Source organism: Leucopleurus acutus (genome assembly GCF_964270905.1).
Source record: "Leucopleurus acutus genome assembly, chromosome: 1".
Classification (NCBI taxonomy): Eukaryota; Metazoa; Chordata; class Mammalia; order Artiodactyla; family Delphinidae; genus Leucopleurus; species Leucopleurus acutus.
The window spans coordinates 178,487,999-178,507,095 of record NC_139142.1 but is presented as its reverse complement, the minus strand read 5'-3'; the positions used below and the strand labels follow the sequence as shown (position 1 = coordinate 178,507,095).

At 45.4% G+C, this 19,097-nt stretch overlaps 1 protein-coding gene across 1 annotated transcript in view; it reads right to left on the bottom strand.

The window, feature by feature from the left end:
- Positions 1-19,097, bottom strand: part of FBH1 (F-box DNA helicase 1) — a 45,344-nt gene that overhangs the window by 19,202 nt on the left and 7,045 nt on the right. Inside the window, exons 2-13 of the mRNA XM_082838099.1 lie at positions 14,784-14,939; positions 12,895-13,478; positions 9,013-9,143; positions 8,771-8,906; positions 7,036-7,226; positions 6,434-6,526; positions 5,986-6,080; positions 4,050-4,218; positions 3,134-3,356; positions 2,424-2,511; positions 2,259-2,345; positions 1,384-1,520 (exon numbers count right to left, since the gene is read on the bottom strand). Coding sequence (XP_082694225.1) covers positions 1,384-1,520; positions 2,259-2,345; positions 2,424-2,511; positions 3,134-3,356; positions 4,050-4,218; positions 5,986-6,080; positions 6,434-6,526; positions 7,036-7,226; positions 8,771-8,906; positions 9,013-9,143; positions 12,895-13,478; positions 14,784-14,939 — 2,090 coding nt within the window. The remainder of the gene's footprint in view (positions 1-1,383; positions 1,521-2,258; positions 2,346-2,423; positions 2,512-3,133; positions 3,357-4,049; positions 4,219-5,985; positions 6,081-6,433; positions 6,527-7,035; positions 7,227-8,770; positions 8,907-9,012; positions 9,144-12,894; positions 13,479-14,783; positions 14,940-19,097) is intronic.

Sequence of the window (19,097 nt, the reverse complement as noted above, 5' to 3'; positions counted from 1 at the left end):
GGCGGTGCCCTAGAGCCCACACGCCGCAACTACTTAGCCCTCATGCTGCAACTACTGAAGCCCGCATGCCTAGAGCCCGTGCTCCACAACAAGAGAAGCCACCGCAATGAGAAGCCTGCACACCGCAACAAAGAGTAGCCCCCACTCACCGCAACTAGAGAAAGCCCGCGCGCAGCAACAAGACCCAACGCAGCCAAAAAATAAAAAAAAAAATTTTTAAGTGGTATTTTCCAAAACAGAAGTTAGAGAGAAGAGTGGCACTGTTTTTACATTTTTGCAAATGTTTTTAGTGCCCAGCTTAAGACAGCCGAATCTCAGAGCTCTGTCTGCATCCAGCCTGGTGTGACAGCCTCACAAAGATGAGTGCTGAAAAGGGGAGGAACATGTAACAGCTTTTCCAGATAATCAAGGCCCCAGGAGTTGCCATGCTCATGCTGGAAACAAGGTTTCCAAAATCTGGATTTCACTTGAAAGCAAGTTTATCTTCGGCAATACATATGTCAGCTGTTTTCCTTGAAGTCACAGCTCATAGCATGCGTTTTTGAGAAAATGCCAAATCCCTAAGTCTGAATAACCAGAATTGGTCTGTCAGCTGCTCGTTCAAGCACAAACGAAAGAAGCAGCGGTGGAGCTCACAACACAATCACAAAAGTGCTCCTGGTCAGACAGCAGCACACTGCAGGGGCAGAAGGACTTCATCCTACTTCCCATTTCATCACACAGACTGTGAGAGAGACGGACTCAAGGGTCTACAGTAATGAAATTAATCATTTTTCCTGTGCCATCAAGGATGTTCTTAGTAGGGACTTCCCTGGTGGTCCAGTGGGTAAGACTCTGCGCCCCCAATGCAGGGGGCCCAGGTTCGATCCCTGGTCAGGGAACTAGATCCCATATGCATGCCACAACTAAGAGTTTGCATGCTGCAACCAGAAGATCCTGTGTGCTACAATGAAGATAATAAATAAAAATAAATATTAAAAAAAATAGTACTCTTAAAAACAAAAGATGTTCTTAGTGAACTGCCTACTTTCTTTTTTGACTCAGTGCCTTGCAGTGAAGAATAAGGCAACTGCTAGGACCGGCTGGTGCCAAAGCCGAGATTCTCAGCCACAGTCTCACCACTGACTTTGCATCATCAGTGCAAATGTCAACATAGTGCAAGAGGCAGATAACTATTATGAAAACAGTTTTGACTTTGCAGACCCCCTGAGAACCACGGAGAGCCACTGCTTAGAGGCACGGATTTGCTACACACAGTGAGCCTCATGAAAAGCCTTACACGGGGCCTGGCACGTAGTCAACACTTGAGAACCAGGGTGGGGAGCCACAAGGCTTGCGTGTATATACGCGTCTGGGGACTGGGAAGAAAAGTACAGCGCTTACCTGTGTGAGATAGAAGACGTGCGTGTGAGGGACTGTGAACAGAGCGTTGACTGCACCTCGGAAGGTATAGATCTGTTGGTGTGGGTCCCCCACGAAGATTTTCCCACATGGCTGAGACAGAACTATGTTCATGATCGCTGTGACCAAGAAGATGGAAAGTAAGGGCTCTGAAGCGACACCAACCCACGGAGCAAAAAGAAACCAAACTTAAGACAGAAAAGGATGAAAACGCTTGCACACTGGACAACAGTTATCTTTCCCTCCAGCATAGGTACACTCAGTCCAAAGAAATGATTTTATAACAAACAAAAGAAACAGCTTCTAACCCTACGAATGCAGATTATTTTTACTCCTGAATAAATTATTGAGTATAAGAAACCACATAGGCAAATATAAAATATATTTATATATATATTATATATATATTTATATATATATATAAAAAATGAGTTATCTTCTCTGATATTATAATTTATTATAATTTAAGGCCCCAAAATGACCAAGTCACACTATTTTCTATCAGCCACTGGAAAAATACACAACACAAATTGTTCACTCTAAATTGACTACCTTTTCCCCCTCCACATGAGTCTCAACCCAATCATCTGGTGACCTAGGCTCAGCCAATATTTTAAGAATAACGCAAGCAAAACATTTAGAGAAAATTAAGTCTCCTTTGGGTGAGGGGTGGGGGTGGAGAGACAAGTGCTGAAATCCACAGTCAGACAGCAAAGGGTTTCTGAATGACTAAGCGTCACGCGCTCCTCCTCATGACAGACAAGAATCATCGACTTATGCACACACGTGTCCTCTTACACATTCACAACACTGTTGCTATGTGTTTGGGACTACTGGTGTCCTGAATGGTTTATCACCTGGGGTACAGTCCTGGGCCTCGTCCACAAAGATGGCGTCAAAAGAGGCCAGCAGAGGCTTGCTGAGCTGCCAGAGTTTCAAGTAGCCTACAAGAAGGGGCAGAAGAGTCAGAAATCGGAATGAGGCGGGTCCACGGCGGGGCTCAGGACTGGGCGCGTGCATACCGTCGTGCGTCATATGGTAAGCCTCCTCCTTGCACTCGCCCAGCTTCCGCATGTTGTCCCAAAGTCGGCTCGCTTCGAGGACACCGTTCTAGAAAGCAAGTGACACGGTGATGTGAAGGTCATGACCCTGAAATCAGGAGTTCATGTCCATGTGCAGGGGTCAAAGCAAAGGCCCCAGCTCACAGTGAACGGCAGCCCCCACCGCGACCTCCCCCGGCTCCACGAGTGCCTCATGTCAACGTCAGGCGCCCAGATGGGCAAAAGCCAGGGGCTGGACCACACCCAGAGGTAGAGCATCGCTCAGGGAGCACAGCATCTGATGAACCAAGAAAGGCTGGATGATTCCTCTAGATTTATGACCGACAGTTAATTCATAAAAAGTGTGGTCAATGACTGAAAAGACTTGATAAAAATTAGAAAAGAGAATCACATCTTTAGACCCTGGACCAGCAGACCCCACGACGAGCTCTTATAAACCCTGGGCAGGAGCCCCATCTGTGAAATGGAGGACCAGGCTGAGGACTAACCAAGATGAGTGTCTTCACAGAAAACCCTATATACTTCGCAGCCAGCACAACTGGCCTAGGGTCTCCCCTCCACCTCTACCTCCTGACAGCAGCTCTAAAGACATCAAAGACCAGTATAAGCTGGCACCGTGTTGAGCCCTTGTTCCTCCCGAGCCCTAACTCCAAAGGGACTGAGACACTCACCAGCTTCTCGCTCTGCTCGACCATGACTCTCTGTCCCTGGCTGTTCTTACACCAGATGGGCACGTGGTCGATCGTCAGCTCGTCGTCAGCCGAGGCAAAGAAGTTTTCCAGAGTCTTACATACTAGCTTGGCCCTTATGAAGCCACCCTTCCCTTCAGCGAGGACAGAGTTGACCATGAAGGGGGTTAACTTGAAGAGATTCAACTTCTTCTTCAATTGGTACCTGCAATGCACGTCCCAAAGGCACCGGGTTGGCTTTTGTGGCAACTCGCGATTTAGTGTCTCCCCCAGGTCTGCCCCCTTCTCTCCAATGACACCACCAGGTCACTGGAAGTGGCACATACAGGTGACAAAAAAAAGCCTGAGGAGCTGAGTGAGGTCCTCGTAGGATTGGAAAGGGCTCCGTTACGCTTTCCAGAATTCACATCTAATAACCCAGGAGACGAAGTGGCTCACAGCAGATACCACTGTTCCAAGGTGTGGACCAGACTCCAGGAGGCCCCAGGGGGGGACCCTCGAAGCTCCCTGAAGCTTTCTCGTCCAAGGGGACATGGCTCAGAGGCCCTGGGTGCCTGGAACAAGTGCCCCTCAGCCCCGTCTTCTCCCCTCCAGCTTCTGAGGAAAGCCTGAATGGGTCAACCAGACTGGTGATGCCCTGAACTTTAGGCAAGTCACTGTGACCTTCTGTGCCTCAGTTCGAGACATGAAAATGCCTCCCTCAATGAGACAGTGTTAAGCTTCCCTCAGTAGCAATATATCTCTATGGGGGAAGTAAAAATTACTCAATCTATGGCCATATTCCCTGCCTGTAAGTGAAGATAAAGCACTAAGTTTTCTCCGAGTCACTGTGGTGTACTGACTGCAACGTGAGAGCAGTAACTGGACGTAATGGCAACAGTGGCACCATGATGCTCACTTGCGCCCGATGTGCCCGTAGGCCATGGAGTGGAAGGTCTTGCAGATGACATTGCTGGGGAAGACGAGCTCGGCCTGCTTGGCGATGCTCTTGTTGAAGGTCACGTACAGAAACCTGCTCTCAGACCACTTCTCAGCGTACTTGACCAGGGTGGAGGTCTTCCCAGTACCTGAGGAAGCCAAGAGCAAGGGAGGTGACCCTCTGACCAGGAGTAACGGTTCCCACAGACGCTATAATCGGGTCCCACCCATGCCTATCTCCCCGCTTGTCTGGGACCAGACAGTGGCAAGTTCTCCAGTACTGATGAAAACTAAAAACAGTGCTGTGAAGGGAGCAGCAGACTCAAGACAGAGCCACCTGGGTTGGGGTAGCAGATCCTGCAGCTCTAAAGGGGCCACTTCAGTCTGCTCCTCAGCCTGTGGGGGTAACACTGACCTCATAGGGTGTGCAGGATAATTACCCAGGTACCCAGCAGAGGAACTCATAAACAGTAGCTATGCTGGCCTAGGCACCATTCATGCTTCGACAGCAAGAGCATGAAAATGAGATTCAAGGATCCTTCCAACCTGTTCTGAACTATCCTATCTACCCCTCCTCCCCGCCTTTCATTCAGTTATTCAGTTAGTCAGCTGTCACCCACTGAACAAGTATTTCCTGAGCACCTACTGCACATTCAGCCCTACACTAGGCATGTCACAAACACAAAGCAAGGTTCCTGCATTACAATCTAGTTGGGAATAAAACACCAACACAGTTGGAACAATTGGAACAAAAAAAAAAGAGAATAATGATAACACAGTAGAGTGAAAAAGAATATGGATCTGGAAACAAAAAAGAAAATCTCGCCTATGAAAGAAGAAAAATAGCACCTCCTTTCCTACCTACCAGGGCTGTTTGAAGATCAACAGATCAATGACATAGTGTGGAGGTGTTTACAGAAGGTGTGTGTTGGCTATTCTTCCTATGTAATCAGGCACCAAACAGTTAATACAGATTAGTCACAGTGAGAGTTCAGAATCACGGAGATCTCAAAGGGCTGAGGAAGCCTCCACCAAGAAGACACAGAAGTGACGGGGGTCAACGTCAGATGGCAGAGAGATAGAGGAAGTAGGGGACGGGGAGGGTAGGCGAAAAGGCACGTTTCTGGAGAGAAATAGATCCAGCTTTGAATTCCACCTCCACCACGTATTTGCTCATTTAATCTGGACCACATCATTTTAATTTCCCTGAGCTTTAAAACCTCATACATAAAATGAACCAGAAATTCCCTGGCCATCCACACTTCCACCGCAGAGGGCATGGGTTCAATCCCTGGGGAATTAGGATCCTCCATGCCACGCAGTGCAGCCAAAAAATAAATAAATAAACCAACCTCACAGAATGTTAGGATTAGCACAGGGCAGACATTTGATAAAGTGGCTGTTGTTTTTAGTACGATATTTAGGCAGAAAAGAAGCGGGAAGGCATTCCAGGTAGAGAAAATAGTATGAGCAAAGGTTCAAAGAGCAACCAAGTACTTTAAGAGCCAGGAAGCACAATTAGCTGACTGCGTAATGTATGTCAGAACCAAAAGGTAGGAGGCCCTTCCAGACTTCACCCTATAGAAATCAAGGAGCTCCTGACACTGTCTGAACAAGGGATTCACATGACCTACCGCCCCATAAGCAATCAGTGTCTGAGCAGATATGATGATACATAATAGGCTGGATCAATCCCAGTGGCATCTACCCCACAAACAAACTCCTATGGACCATTTGTTCAGCAGGAAGCCCAGTGTGGATGCTCCCCTGGAGTGGTAAGAAAAAGCACTTATTCCTTGGCAACTGCTTTTTAGATGATTTAATTGCAGCAGTTCAATAATAGATTAAGGTAAAGATATTCTGGCAGGTGGTGGGGAAGGTGGTAAGAGGCATTCCAGGAATGGCAGCCCCCTTACCTGCAAATGCCATAATTTTTACCACCTGGAGAGGTTCCATCTTATGGCTTAGGATCAGCTGTTGTTCATGTGTCAGCTGGATGGTTGTTTTCTTGCTATAATCATTACAGAAGAGAAATCAGGAAAAGAATAAGGAATTGAAAAGATCAGGTGATAGACTGTCAAAAATGAAACAGGAAACCAAATGGGACGAATAAAATTTAACCAGAAAAAAGGGGAGGGCCGCCCCCCCTTAGGGTGATTAAATTGTTCTAAAACTAGGTTATGATGTTAGTTGCACACTCAGTAAATCTACTAAAAATTATTGAATTATACAATTAAAATGGGTGAATTTTATTTAATGTAAATTATAACTCAATAAAGTGGTTAAAACAAAACACCTTTTCCTCTTCAAGTACGAGAGTAAGGAATCAAAGACGTCCACACACACACCCCCTTACAGACATACCCTGGCCAGACCGATGGTTCCTGTTTGACTTCTGTGGCCTGAGCACAGGAATTCTCCTGAAGATACAGGCAATAGAAAATGTTGTAGTGAATCCTAACAGGAAAAAAGCAGATTAGAGATTTTCAAATTCAGTCATGACCTGTATCTTATTTTTCCTCAGATGTTTTTTAGACTCCTAATCATTGCTAAAAATAAAATATGTACCACCATTTTATGAAAAAAAGGGAAGAAAAGGGTTTAAATATACCTAGAGCTGAGCTATATTTACCTGCACTGTTGGAGGTAAATATTTGGAGAGCACGGTTCTGGGAGAGATGCCTGGCTGCGATGGGCAGAGGCAAAGGAGACAGACCAGGATGTGCTCTTTGGGGAACAAAATGTAGCCACGTATGAACACAGAAGGCTCCGTCCACTCCAGGCTCAACAGCCCTGTAGGTAAACACTATCTTGGGGATGGTGTACGACCCCACGGCACCTCACGTTCACAGAGCCCGCCTGCCTGCATCACTGCACTCAAACCTCACGGAGAACCTGGCGGAGCAGTGGGTGGTGGGGCTCGCCCAGCAGTAACGCGGGGAAGGGGCAGGGCGGGGGCCAGTTACCGGTTGCTGATGTTGATCCCTTTCTCCCTCATGGCGTAGAGCAACACGGCAATGCAGTACAGAGTCTCGGTGATGTCTGGCATGGTCACTGTGGAGCTGGGCCGCCGGAGGCAGAAGAGCAGCTGCTGGATGTCATTGACGCTGCTGGACAGGAGGATGATGGCCGCCACCAAGGCCCACACGTTGACACCCTGAGGAGGGAGGTGGACAGGACAGGAGACGAGACCCAAAACACAACCGGTAAGAATCACATGGGACAGCCGGTGAAGAAAGCCAGGTTTGGGGTTCGTGTACCTTCCTCAGACCATCTAAACGGAGCGCAAACTTCCTGAATGACATTTGGGAAACACCAGGCATGTCTCCTTTTACCCTGGATTCCTTCTTTCTCATCATTTTTGGGTTTGAGTTCTTAAGTTTTCTTTGATTAAATAACATTTATAAAGTACTTAACGCAAGACGCTGCACAGACGTGATCCTCCCGCCTCCTCACCAGCCCACCCCACCCGCACCAGGTCAGTGTGAGCTCTGAGGTCCAGACATGCAACTCAAACAAGCTCACTATTAAATGGGTGCCCATCTGGGAGGCACAAAAACTGGGGGATACAAAAGAAGACAGCAGTCTTTAGGGGGAAATCAAGACTGACAATTCAATGGCATTAAGATGTTAATTTAGTATTTATATTATTATTATTTAATACTTATTAAGTTAACTAAATATTAAATTATTGAAAATTTATTATTATGGACACAGTATGCTCCATTTATTAATGTCTAAGAAAATGTTCACTAACATGGAAATATCAATAACAGACATATAGGGACTTCCCTGGTGGCTCAGTGGTCAAGACTCCACTCTCCCAATGCAGAGGGCCTGGGTTCGATCCCTGATCAAGGAACTAGATCCCACATGCAGGCCTCAACTAAGAGTTCGCAAGCCACAACTAAGGAGCCAGCAAGCCGCAACTAAGGAGCCCGCCTGCTGCAACTAAGACCCAGCACAACCAAATAAAAATAAAAATAATAATAATAGACATATAAGTATATAACTATCATTCTTAACTTTACTGCAAGCCTCCCTGTTAAAAATGCCTCCACAAAAGCAAAGTTCCACACACCTTTCACTACAACCATACTGGGAAACAAATCTCACTCCATCGACAATCACTTCACTAAAGATGGACAGAGAAATGCACATGGCTGGATTTCCAACCCTCGACTGGCTGCAGAATGAGCCTGAGGTTGCATGTGGCTTCCAAAACAAAATTTAATAAGAATCGCTATCCAGATGAGAAGCCACAAGACAAAGGAAACTGGAGACTATTTCCAGCTTCTCATTAACTCACTGTGCGTCAGTACAAAATCCTTCTTTTCTCTGGTTCTTTCAAATAACCCAAGGTGTCAACAATACAGTGGGCTGCCTTGTAAAGAAGCCCTTACTAATCAAAGTGTGTAGAGGCTAGATGACCATCCTCTGTTGGAACCGCTCAACAGAATGGGAAATTGGATGAAATACTTTTTAAAATTCCTTCCAAATTAAAGCATCTATAACAATGTAGCCTTTTATTTCTCTATGGGACCAATGACAAGATTAAGGCTTCAAAGCAAAGGCTGAAGGAAGATTTTGAAAATAAATCTAAAATAACCTTCAACCAAATTTGATCACCAATACACTTTCTTCCAAAGAGAAAAGGTGTCACCTCCCCAACCCTCCCCTCCCTGCAGCCTCTTCACGTACGGCAGGGGCAGCGTAGAGATCGGGGAGGTGTTGGCGCACGCAGGCCTCTGCCTCGGGGAGGAGGAGGTGATCCCTCAGACTCCACAACGCCCGTCCAGGGTCCACACTCGGGGAGCACTTAGTGGTGGCTGTGTAGCTGTAAGACATTCACAGCAGCGTCCATGGGAAAGGTGATCCAGTAAGTGCTGATTTCTGGGAAAGGACTTTGGAAACTGACTTCCTCCCAGGAAACGGGGACTCACCGGATGAGGTTCAGCACACACAGGTCTGACTCCTTCTCTATGCCATAGCTCGAGAGGATGCCATCCACTTTGCTGACAGCTTGCTCTTCATTCATCAGGTATCGGTGATACAGCTTTTTCCAAGGAATGAACTAGACAGTTTAAAAAATCCAAAACAACATGCAGGCAATGGCTATTAGAGAACTGATCAGGCCACAAACATATAGATAATTGCTTGAAAAACAATCACAGTCTACAATTCAAAAGCTGGGCAAATAGGGTAGAAACATTATACAAATTTTAGTTGGAAACTAGGAGAAGGGGGGGCTCTTGGTTTGGGTTCCAACATAACTTTTTACAGAATCTGGGAAAAGCCAGTGCTTCAATTTCCCTATCTGAAATAGTGTCCTGTCCCTGTTGGGACACTAATGGCTCAGAGCTTCAGCGAGGATTAAATAACATGAGAGTTGTGGCTATACTAAGATTAGACAAAATAGACTTTAAGTCAAAAGTTATTAGAAGAGGGACTTCCTTGGTGGTCCAGTGGTGAAGAATCCGCCTTCCAAGGCAGGGGACACAGGTTCGATCCCTGGCCGGGGAACTAAGATCCCACATGCTGCAGGGCAACTAAGCCCACGTGCCACAACTACTGAGCTCACGCACCTCAACTAGAGCCTGCATGCTGCAAACTACAGAGCCCACGTGCCCTGGAGCCCACGCCACAACTAGAGAAGAGAAAACCTGCACAGCACAACTAGAGAGAAGCCCGCGTGCCACAACAAAGACCCCGCGCGCCACAGCGAGCGCTGCAATGAAGATCCTGCGTGCCTCGATGAAGACCCGATGCAGCCGAATAAATAACTTAAAAAAAATTATTAGAAGAGACAAAGAATATTACTTGATGATAAAAGGGTCAATTCACCAAGAAAATATAACAATTATAAATATGCATGTACCAAATATCAGAGCTCCTAAATCTAGGAAGGAAACACTGACAGAATTGAAGAGAAAAACAGCAACATAATAACAGGAGACTTCTATACTCCACTTTCAAGAATGGATAGAACAAACAACACTGGACCAAAAAGGCATACACTGAACACTCCATCCAGCAACAGTAGAATACACAATCTTCTCAAGTATACATAGAACATTCTCCAGGAAAGATCACGTACAAGAACACAAAACAAGTGTCTTAACATATTTTAAAAGACTGAAATTATAGAAAGTATGTTTTTCAATCACTATAGAAACTAGAAATCAGTAGCAGAAAGAAAACTGGAAAACCCACAAATATGTGGAAATTAAACAACACACTTAAAACAACCAATGGGTCAAAAAGGAAATCACAAAGAAATTAGAAAATACCTTGAGACAAATGAAAACAAAAACACAGCATATCAAAACTTATGGAATGAAGTGCAAGCAGGGCTAAAAGTTAAGTTGATAGTTATAAAAACTTACATTAAAGAAGAAGAAAGATCTGGATTTCCCTGGTGGTGCAGTGGTTAAGAATCCGCCTGCCAATGCAGAGGACACAGGTTTGAGCCCTGGTCCAGGAAGATCCCACAGGCCGCGGAGCAACTAAGCCCATGTGTCACAACTACTTAGCCTGTGCTCTAGAGCCTACGAGCCACAACTACTGAGCCCACGTGCCTACAGCCCATGCTCTGCAACAAAAGAAGCCACCACAATGAGAAGCCCGCACACCACAACAAAGAGTAGTCCCCACTCACCGCAACTAGAGAAAGCCCACATGGAGCAATGAAGACCCAACAAGCCAAAAATAAAATGTTTTAAAAATATTTTTAAAAAAATGAAGAAAGATCACTAATCAACAACCTAACTTTACACCTAAAGGAACTATAAAAAGAACAAACTAAACCCAAAGCTAGCAGGAGGGAGGAAATAATAAAGACTAAAGAGCAAAGATAAATGAAATAGAGAATAGAAAAATAGGAAAAAAAACCAATAAGGGCTTCCCTGGTGGCGCAGTGATTGAGAGTCCGCCTGCCGATGCAGGGGACATGGGTTCGTGCCCTGGTCCGGGAAGATCCCACATGCCGCAGAGCAGCTACGCCTGTGAGCCATGGCTGCTGAGCCTGCGCGTCCGGAGCCTGTGCTCCGCAATGGGAGAGGCCACAACAGTGAGAGGCCCGCGTACCGCAAAAAAAATAAAAAATAAAAAAATAAAACTAAGAGTTGTTTGTTTTTTTAACAAGATCAACAAAATTGACAACCCTTAGATATATTTTGGAAAAAAGAGAAGATTCAAATAACTGAACTCAGAAATGAGGGGAACATTACAACTGATGTCACAGAAATAACAAGACTTATAAGAATACTATGACCAACTGCAGATCAACCAACTGGATATAGTAGAAGAAATGGATAAATTCCTAGGAACACACAACCTACAAAGACTGAATGATGAAGAAATAGAAAATCTGAACAGACCAATAATTAGTAAAGAGACTGAATCGGTAATCAAAAGCCTCCCAAAAAGTTAAGAGTCCAGGACTAGACTGCTTCACTGAAAAATTTTACTGAACATTTAAAGAAGAACTAACATCAATCCCCCTCAAACTCTTCAAAAAAACTGAAGAGGAGGGAGCACTTGCAGACTTATTCTGAGGCCAGCATAACCTTATACCAAAGCCAGACAAAGACACTACAAGAAATAAAAAGAAAATGAGAGCTGTGACAAGGTCACTGAAAATAACCAAGTCATTGCTGGTGATGATAAAAACATCAAGAGGTAAGGATAAGCTGGGTTATCTTCCCAAAATCCTCTCGAGCAGAATGGAGTGAAACCTCATCTATCCCCAGTTCACATCAGAGAGATAATTAAATGGGTAGAAATACTGAACCAAAACAGAGTTCACAAATAAAAACAGAAAGATATTTCTTAGAAAGTAGGAGACAAGACCCCAGGCAAAGAATGGAGCAAGAGCGATATGAAATTTCCTCCAAAATCTTTTGGGCTTGGAAGAGAAATGTACTAAGTTTTGATATATCCACCTTTCCCTCCATCTCCAAGGTTTTAAACTTCAATGCATTTGAAGAATAAATTAAACTCTCTACCTCTGGTTTCTTCCCAATGTCTGGTCTAAGGGACATACAAGCTAAGGAGAACATTCTCCCAGCCCTCAGGCTTACTGGAGACCTGAACCTGGGAAGTATAATGACACAACAAAGGGAAGGGCAGGGCACAGGATAACGGTATCAGGAAATCCTTTCTGAGATCACGGGCTGCCCCTGTGTCATCTTCAAAAGGTACTCTTGTGACTAAACGCAACACTCATTTACTAATCACCTACTGTATGTAGAACATCGTGAGACAGTGCCGAATGCAAAAACAAACAGGACAACCAGCCCTCTAGCAATATGCTAATAATTTACAGGGAGGAAGAAGGCTCTCTAAGACCATAACAGAACATGATAAGCTTGAACAGAGGTATAAATCACTATAATAGCACAAGGAAGAGAGTGAGTGATTTCAATGGGATGGAATGGGAAAGCGTTAGTCTAAGAGTGCAGCCTTGAAGAGGAAAGACATCAACAGAGCTATGAGGGGCCCTTTTGGTTGGCTGGGGGAAGTGGGGTGCAGATTAGACCAACATAAGGGAAGTACTGTGCAGTCCACAGTTGGAAAGCAGAACATCATTGGTTGTGGACAGAATACAGGAATGGACTGGAATGAAGTCAGCAATGAGCCTGGAATAATAAGGTGGGACACACACAGAAGGTCCCGGTTGCCTCCAGGAGATTGGGATTTGATCCTGGAGGCAAATGGACACCAACATTTCTGAAGAAATGCCATTGTCAGGAGTATGCATTAAGTGAAGCGAATCCATGGACTTTTTAGAGAAAACATGAGAGAACGAAAAGCGCTTTCCGTACCAGTGGATCACTGATTATCTCCCTCCAAAAGTGGCACACCAAGCTCAGATTCCAGTAGAGGTCTTCCATGGGGAGGAAAGCAAAGATGTGCCTCAGGACCTCACTGGGCAGGCTGCAGATGTGGCTCTGGGGTTCCTGGCAGGGCGAGGTCCCAAGAAGCCCATAGTAAGAGTCAGGAACAGGATCAGGACCAATGTCCTCCACCTCCTGGCTGGATTCTCCAGGCTGCACAGAGAACCACGACACACCGTCCTCTGCTTCCTGCCTGCCTTCCCTGGGCCGTCTGCACGACAGGGACAGATGATGCCGTGGGGTCTTCCTAGAAACCCCATCCCACTGACTGGTCCCTGTGGCTTGATTCCTCTCGTCCTCGAAGGACCGAGACCGCTTCCCTGACGAGCGTGGCCGTACTGCTCCATCACCTCCCTGAGGCAGGGCGCAGTGGCCTTCTGCAGCAAAAATCATCTCGTCCTCCGAGTCCTTAGAGCTGTCCTGGCCCACAGAATTGCTTTTGGCCATGTCATTGGTGCGCCGCTGCTGGCCAGCGAGGAAGAATTCAGGGTTGTATCCCAGGCATCCTCGACCTGGAGAGAGAACCCAAACAAGGTGAACGAGAAGTGAATAATGACTGATGACCCTTTGTTGACCCAAATAAGACAAACTAATTTTCAATTATCTATTTTAATAGAGGAAAGAGACAAGGATGTATTTTATTGGTCAACTGATTATATAAATAGGTTAATCCAAAAAATATTTATATCGGGCTCTATCATACAGTCAGATACACATTTGGAAAGGGACAGATACCAGTCTTTGGATGGTGTGAGGACCACAGTACACCTTGCAATAGGCCAGGGTTAAATTCTGATGTTTTCTAATTGTGAAGTTAGTTACACCAATATTTATGAAGAGCTACCACCTGCTCAGTGCTAGGACTTCACGCTCAAACACACATGCTGATAAGTCTTTATCAGTAAAGAACTCACAACACAGAGGAGAAGAAGTTGACTTATACACACAAAACAGACAAAATATCAAACACTATATAACCACCGAGTTTAAAACTGCCTCATACAATTGGTTACAGTGGTTCCAAAAAGTGGGAAACAGAGACTACAATCACATCACAAGAATTGAAGATGACTAGTGAGATCCGAGTTGGATTCTGAAATGAGATATATCACAGGGAAATAAGACAATCTGGATTATACAAACAGGTATTAATGAAAGTGGGAATTCACTTGGCACTAAATGGGTCATAAGGAAAACAATCTGCCAGAAGTAGAGCCTGCATGTAATAACGTCAGGGGATTGAGCCTGAGTCCCTCATAGTAACAGGGAACATACCACACTGGAGGTTCTTGAGAGTGGCAGTGACATGACAGAAAATGGTACTCAGGAAAATTATTTGATATTCGAGCTGATATGGAAAAAATAAAGTCTGAAGGCAAGGAGAGGGTTATTGCAGCAGCCCAGGTACGAGGTGACTGAGCGCACAATCTACCGTAAAAGCACTGAGTGAGGGGACGTTTGGGAGAAAAAGAGTGAGACGGTGGACCTAGTGATGGATTGGACAAAGAGGACTGCTGAAGAGTCAGGAAATCACGACGGTTCCAGAATGGTATCGTGGTGATGCTGGGATGTGTTCCCTGCCACGTTAAAGTTAAGCCAGCTAGTGGAATTCATTCAGCTGTGCTTTTCTGGGGCTTTTACCAACCACTATGATAGGATGGAATTTTCAAAGAAAACTCACAAATAGTGAAAAAGTGTCAAACTACTGCAACAGAACCACAAGATCACAGTAGCAGTATTTACAAATACCGGGAGATACTCAAAGGCCACACACACTACAGATTCTGAAACGCAAGATATTTGGGGGAAAGACATACCTCTAGTCCCTCTTTTGGTTCTGGGTCTAGGATAGAGACCGTGGTTCGGGTCTCTGTTTGTCCATCTTTGACCGAAGGGCTGGGTCACGGCCAAGTGACTGCGAGCCAGATGTTGGCAGTCGACGGCTGTAAGATGCTTCCGCTTAAACCGTCTCACTGTTTTGTATCAACAGGCAGAAGAAATGGGACACTTGTTAGTTATCACCAATTCTACAAGCTAGCAAGTTAACCTTAATTTTCAGGAATACAGTGGCTGTGGGCCACCCCAGCCAGCCCTTTCCCTCTTCCCCATATTCCCATCAACTTTCAGTCATTTTATAGTTTCTTTGCATCTCTTCCTTAGGATTTGAGAATCCTAAAATAAGATCCTAAAATAGCCTTCTTTTCCACCTATCACACTTTGTAGAAGCCCTGATCATGAAATGCTCATTCAAAAAGAAGTTGCCACTAATGGATAAATGGAGATCTGGCAACTTTTCCTTGACTTTAGCCAGGCCATTTATACTATCATAATAACCATAAATATTTTAAGAGTTGGCTATAGCTTTTCAAAATATACTCATGCATAGTCCCCTGTATACACCAGCTTTTCCAAGTCTGAGAAGCAGAAGGCACTAAGCGGACAGTCACAGGAGATTTCCCACCACTGCTGTATGTCTCTCCCCATGCACTCCACCCCACCCCATGCACCCCTCTCGGCCCCGAGAGCATCTCAGCATTGGGCACTGATGTAATAGGACAGGAGCAAGGCCCCCAAGTAGAAGAGAATGGAGCCCACTTTTCAGCATCTTCAGAGGAGGAAATTTCATATTCTCCCTCAGCAAAACACTACAGCAGTGACTGTGCCTAGAATTCTGTCTCGAGAGTATTGAAATACTTTTGTTTATATTAGTCATTTTTCTGCCAGGTATTTTTTCATTCCTATTTCTGCATTTTATCGCATGTAAGATCTAACTACCTCCTTATGGCATTAAATAGAACAGTTACACTACTGTAAAACAGAATAGTTACACTTAAAAAAAAAGAGAGGACAAGAACAGATACAAGAGAATTAAAGTGACCCTTTAAGGACTTCCCTGGTGGCGCAGTGGTTAAGAATCACCTGCCAGGGCTTCCCTGGTGGTGCAGCGGTTGAGAGTCCGGCTGCTGATGCAGGGGACACGGGTTCGTGCCCCGGTCTGGGAAGATCCCACATGCCGCAGAGCGGCTGGGCCCGTGAGCCATGGCCGCTGAGCCTGCACGTCCGGAGCCTGTGCTCCACAATGGGAGAGGCCACAACAGTGAGAGGCCCGTATACCGCAAAAACAAACAAACAAAACAACAAAAAAAGAATCACCTGCCAATGCAGGGGAGATGGTTTTGATCACTGGTCCAGGAAGATCCCACATGCCGCGGAACACCTAAGCCCACGCGCCACAACTACTGACCCTGCACTCCAGAGCCCGCGAGGCACAACTACTGAAGCCCAGTGCCTAGAGCCTGTGCTCTGCAGCAACAGAAGCCACTGAAATGAGAAGCCCGTGCACCGCAACGAAGAGTAGCCCCTGCTCGCCACAACTAGAAAAAGCCTGTGCACAGCAACAAAGACCCAACGCAGCCAAAAATAAATAACATAAATAAAAATAAATTAAAAAAAATAAAAACGTGACCCTTTACAGGAGATGGTCAACAGAGAAATCAGTTCCTGCCAGTACCGTATTTTCAGATGCTAAAAATACTCCAGTAAACTGTAGTATCAAATGCCAGAATCTCACTCAACATTTCCTGTAAGCCTGAAAACGTCTGAAACCAAGACACCACTGAGTATATCTGATACAGTTTATAAACTTAATAACTCCCCTCAGCCCTTAGCTTCTTCAGAAATGATCCTTCCAAATTTCAGTTTATTCTTTCAAGGTTTAATGGAAGTTTAAAAAAACTTCATGGATATTTCAAGACTTTTTAAAAATTACTTCTACACACAGAAATAGTTCTACAGGCCCCTCTGAAAGGACGCTAGAGACCTTTTCACTACCTGAATTCAGAGTTAAAATGCAGTGGTATAACTCTTAAGTCATGAAGAAGTACTTAAAAATATGCTCAGCCGGGCTTCCCTCGTGGCGCAGTGGTTGAGAATCCGCCTGCCGATGCAGGGAACATGGGTTCGAGCCCTGGTCCAGGAAGATCCCACATGCCGTGGAGCAGCTAAGCCCGTGTGCCACAACTACTAAGGCTGTGCTCTGGAGCCCATGAGCCACAACTACTGAAGCCCACGCGCCTGGAGCCCATGCTCCACAACAAGAGAAGCCACCGCAATGAGAAGCCCGCGCACCGCAACAAAGAGTGGCCCCCGCTCGCCGCAACTAAAAGCCGACATGCAGCAACGAAGACCCAACGCAGCCAAAAATAAATAAATAAATTTATTTTAAAAAATGCTCAGCCGGATAAAAGCAGTGTCACATAGTGAGGGGACAGTGGACTTAAAAGGAAAAAAACTGGGTGTGAGCCCTAAGTTGGCCACATAGTGGCCGGAGGACCCCTGGTCACTTAGCTTCTCTAAGACTCAGGGGCGTTACAATGATTAAATGAGAAAACACACTCCAAAAGACTTGTTAAACTATAAAACCCTACACAAATATACACATCTGCTTATTGTGTTAAACAAAGCTTAGATGTGACTGATTTGCATAAAACATTGAAATAACTTTCAAATTATAAAGATGTCACCTAATGGCAAGACATGAAGTATATCAGCAGTCCAATTACAGCATACTCTGTATTACTGAAAATACCTTTTAAAAAGCCAAGGGACTTCCCTGGTGGCGCAGTGGTTGGGAGTCCGCCCGCCGGTGCGGGGGACACAGGTTCGAACCCCGGTCCGGGAAGATCCCACATGCCATGAAGCAACTAAGCCCGTGCGCCACAACTACTGAGCCCACGCACCTAGAGCCTGTGCTCCGCAGCGGGAGAGGCCACCGCAATGAGAAGCCTGTGCAATGCAACGAAGAGTAGCCCCCGCTCGCCGCAACTAGGGAAAGCCGGCGCACAGCGGCAAAGACCCAATGCAGCAAAAAATAAATTAATTAATTAAAAAAAAAAGCCAAGTCATATATCTTAATTACTTATTATGAACAAAAAAATCCCCTCCCCTATAATGGTTTTATAATTATTTTGTTGTTGAACATATTCCTCATACTTACAGAGGCAGAAAAAATGAATGTGCAGTTTTTCTATGTTAAAACAATAAATTTGAAAATTTTCCACATTAAAAAAAAGCTTGAAATCTGATTATTCTTTTTAAAAATAAGACACGAAAGTTTACCTCTTCTGCTCAAAATTCTTCATATTACAAAGCCAACAACCTAATTGCTATTTTGTCTGAATGGGGACCTCTGGGCTGACTGGCAGAAGACATAAGGAAGCTACAATGGGCCTTGCAGAACAGAGTTGGCCCTTGGGATCCGTGAGTTCCGCACCTGCGAGTTCCACCAACCGCAGATGAAAAACACCAACACCTGTGGTTGGCTGAATCCGCGGATGTGGGATCCACAGGTCCCTGTCCACAGGGTGGACTGAGGGGCCTGAGCCCTCTCAGATTTTGGTGCCATAGGGGGTCCTGGAACGAATTCCCTGCAGAAACCCTGGAATGACTATACTGACGAATACTGGCCCCTAATTCAGGTGCTCCAAACACACTTGGGTCAACTACAGAAGCAGTTGAAGAATTCCAGCCAATAAACCCACTAACCCTGTAGATTCCAGATATGAGACTGATCTCTGCTTTCTCTTCAAACATTCCCAACTGTTTCAAAGCTGGCAAATACAGTGTCCAGAATTAAAACTGGAAACAGTCTAGAAAAATTATCAACAGACAGTATCTTATTTAAAGAAGGTTCCATAGATAAAATCACAAACGAATAAGATTAACAATATCAAACCCTCAAATTCATATGACCCAGGACCTTGGCGCTGGTACAGACCTGCAGGAAGCGTTCTGCTTCCAGAGTCCTGGTAGAGCCCAGAGTGGTCCTGCATGAAGCCATCACAGAGCAAAGGCTAGCAGCTGGGGACAGAGGTGCCCACACTGGGCCATCTGGCCTCTGGGTACCAGCACAGCCGCCTACACTGTCCATCTGGAATGGTCCTCACAGCCCTGACTGCTCATCTGGGAGGCAGAGCTAGCACTTTTACGTTCTTACTTTTCTGACTTCAGTGAGAGGTCAGAAACTGAGACTATTCTTTCTGCCTCTCAGGTCTCTGCGAGATGAAGCGCTGTGACTCACTGCACGGGGAGCTGGGGCCCCCGCACCTGTCTCCGGAGTTAACAAGGCACTT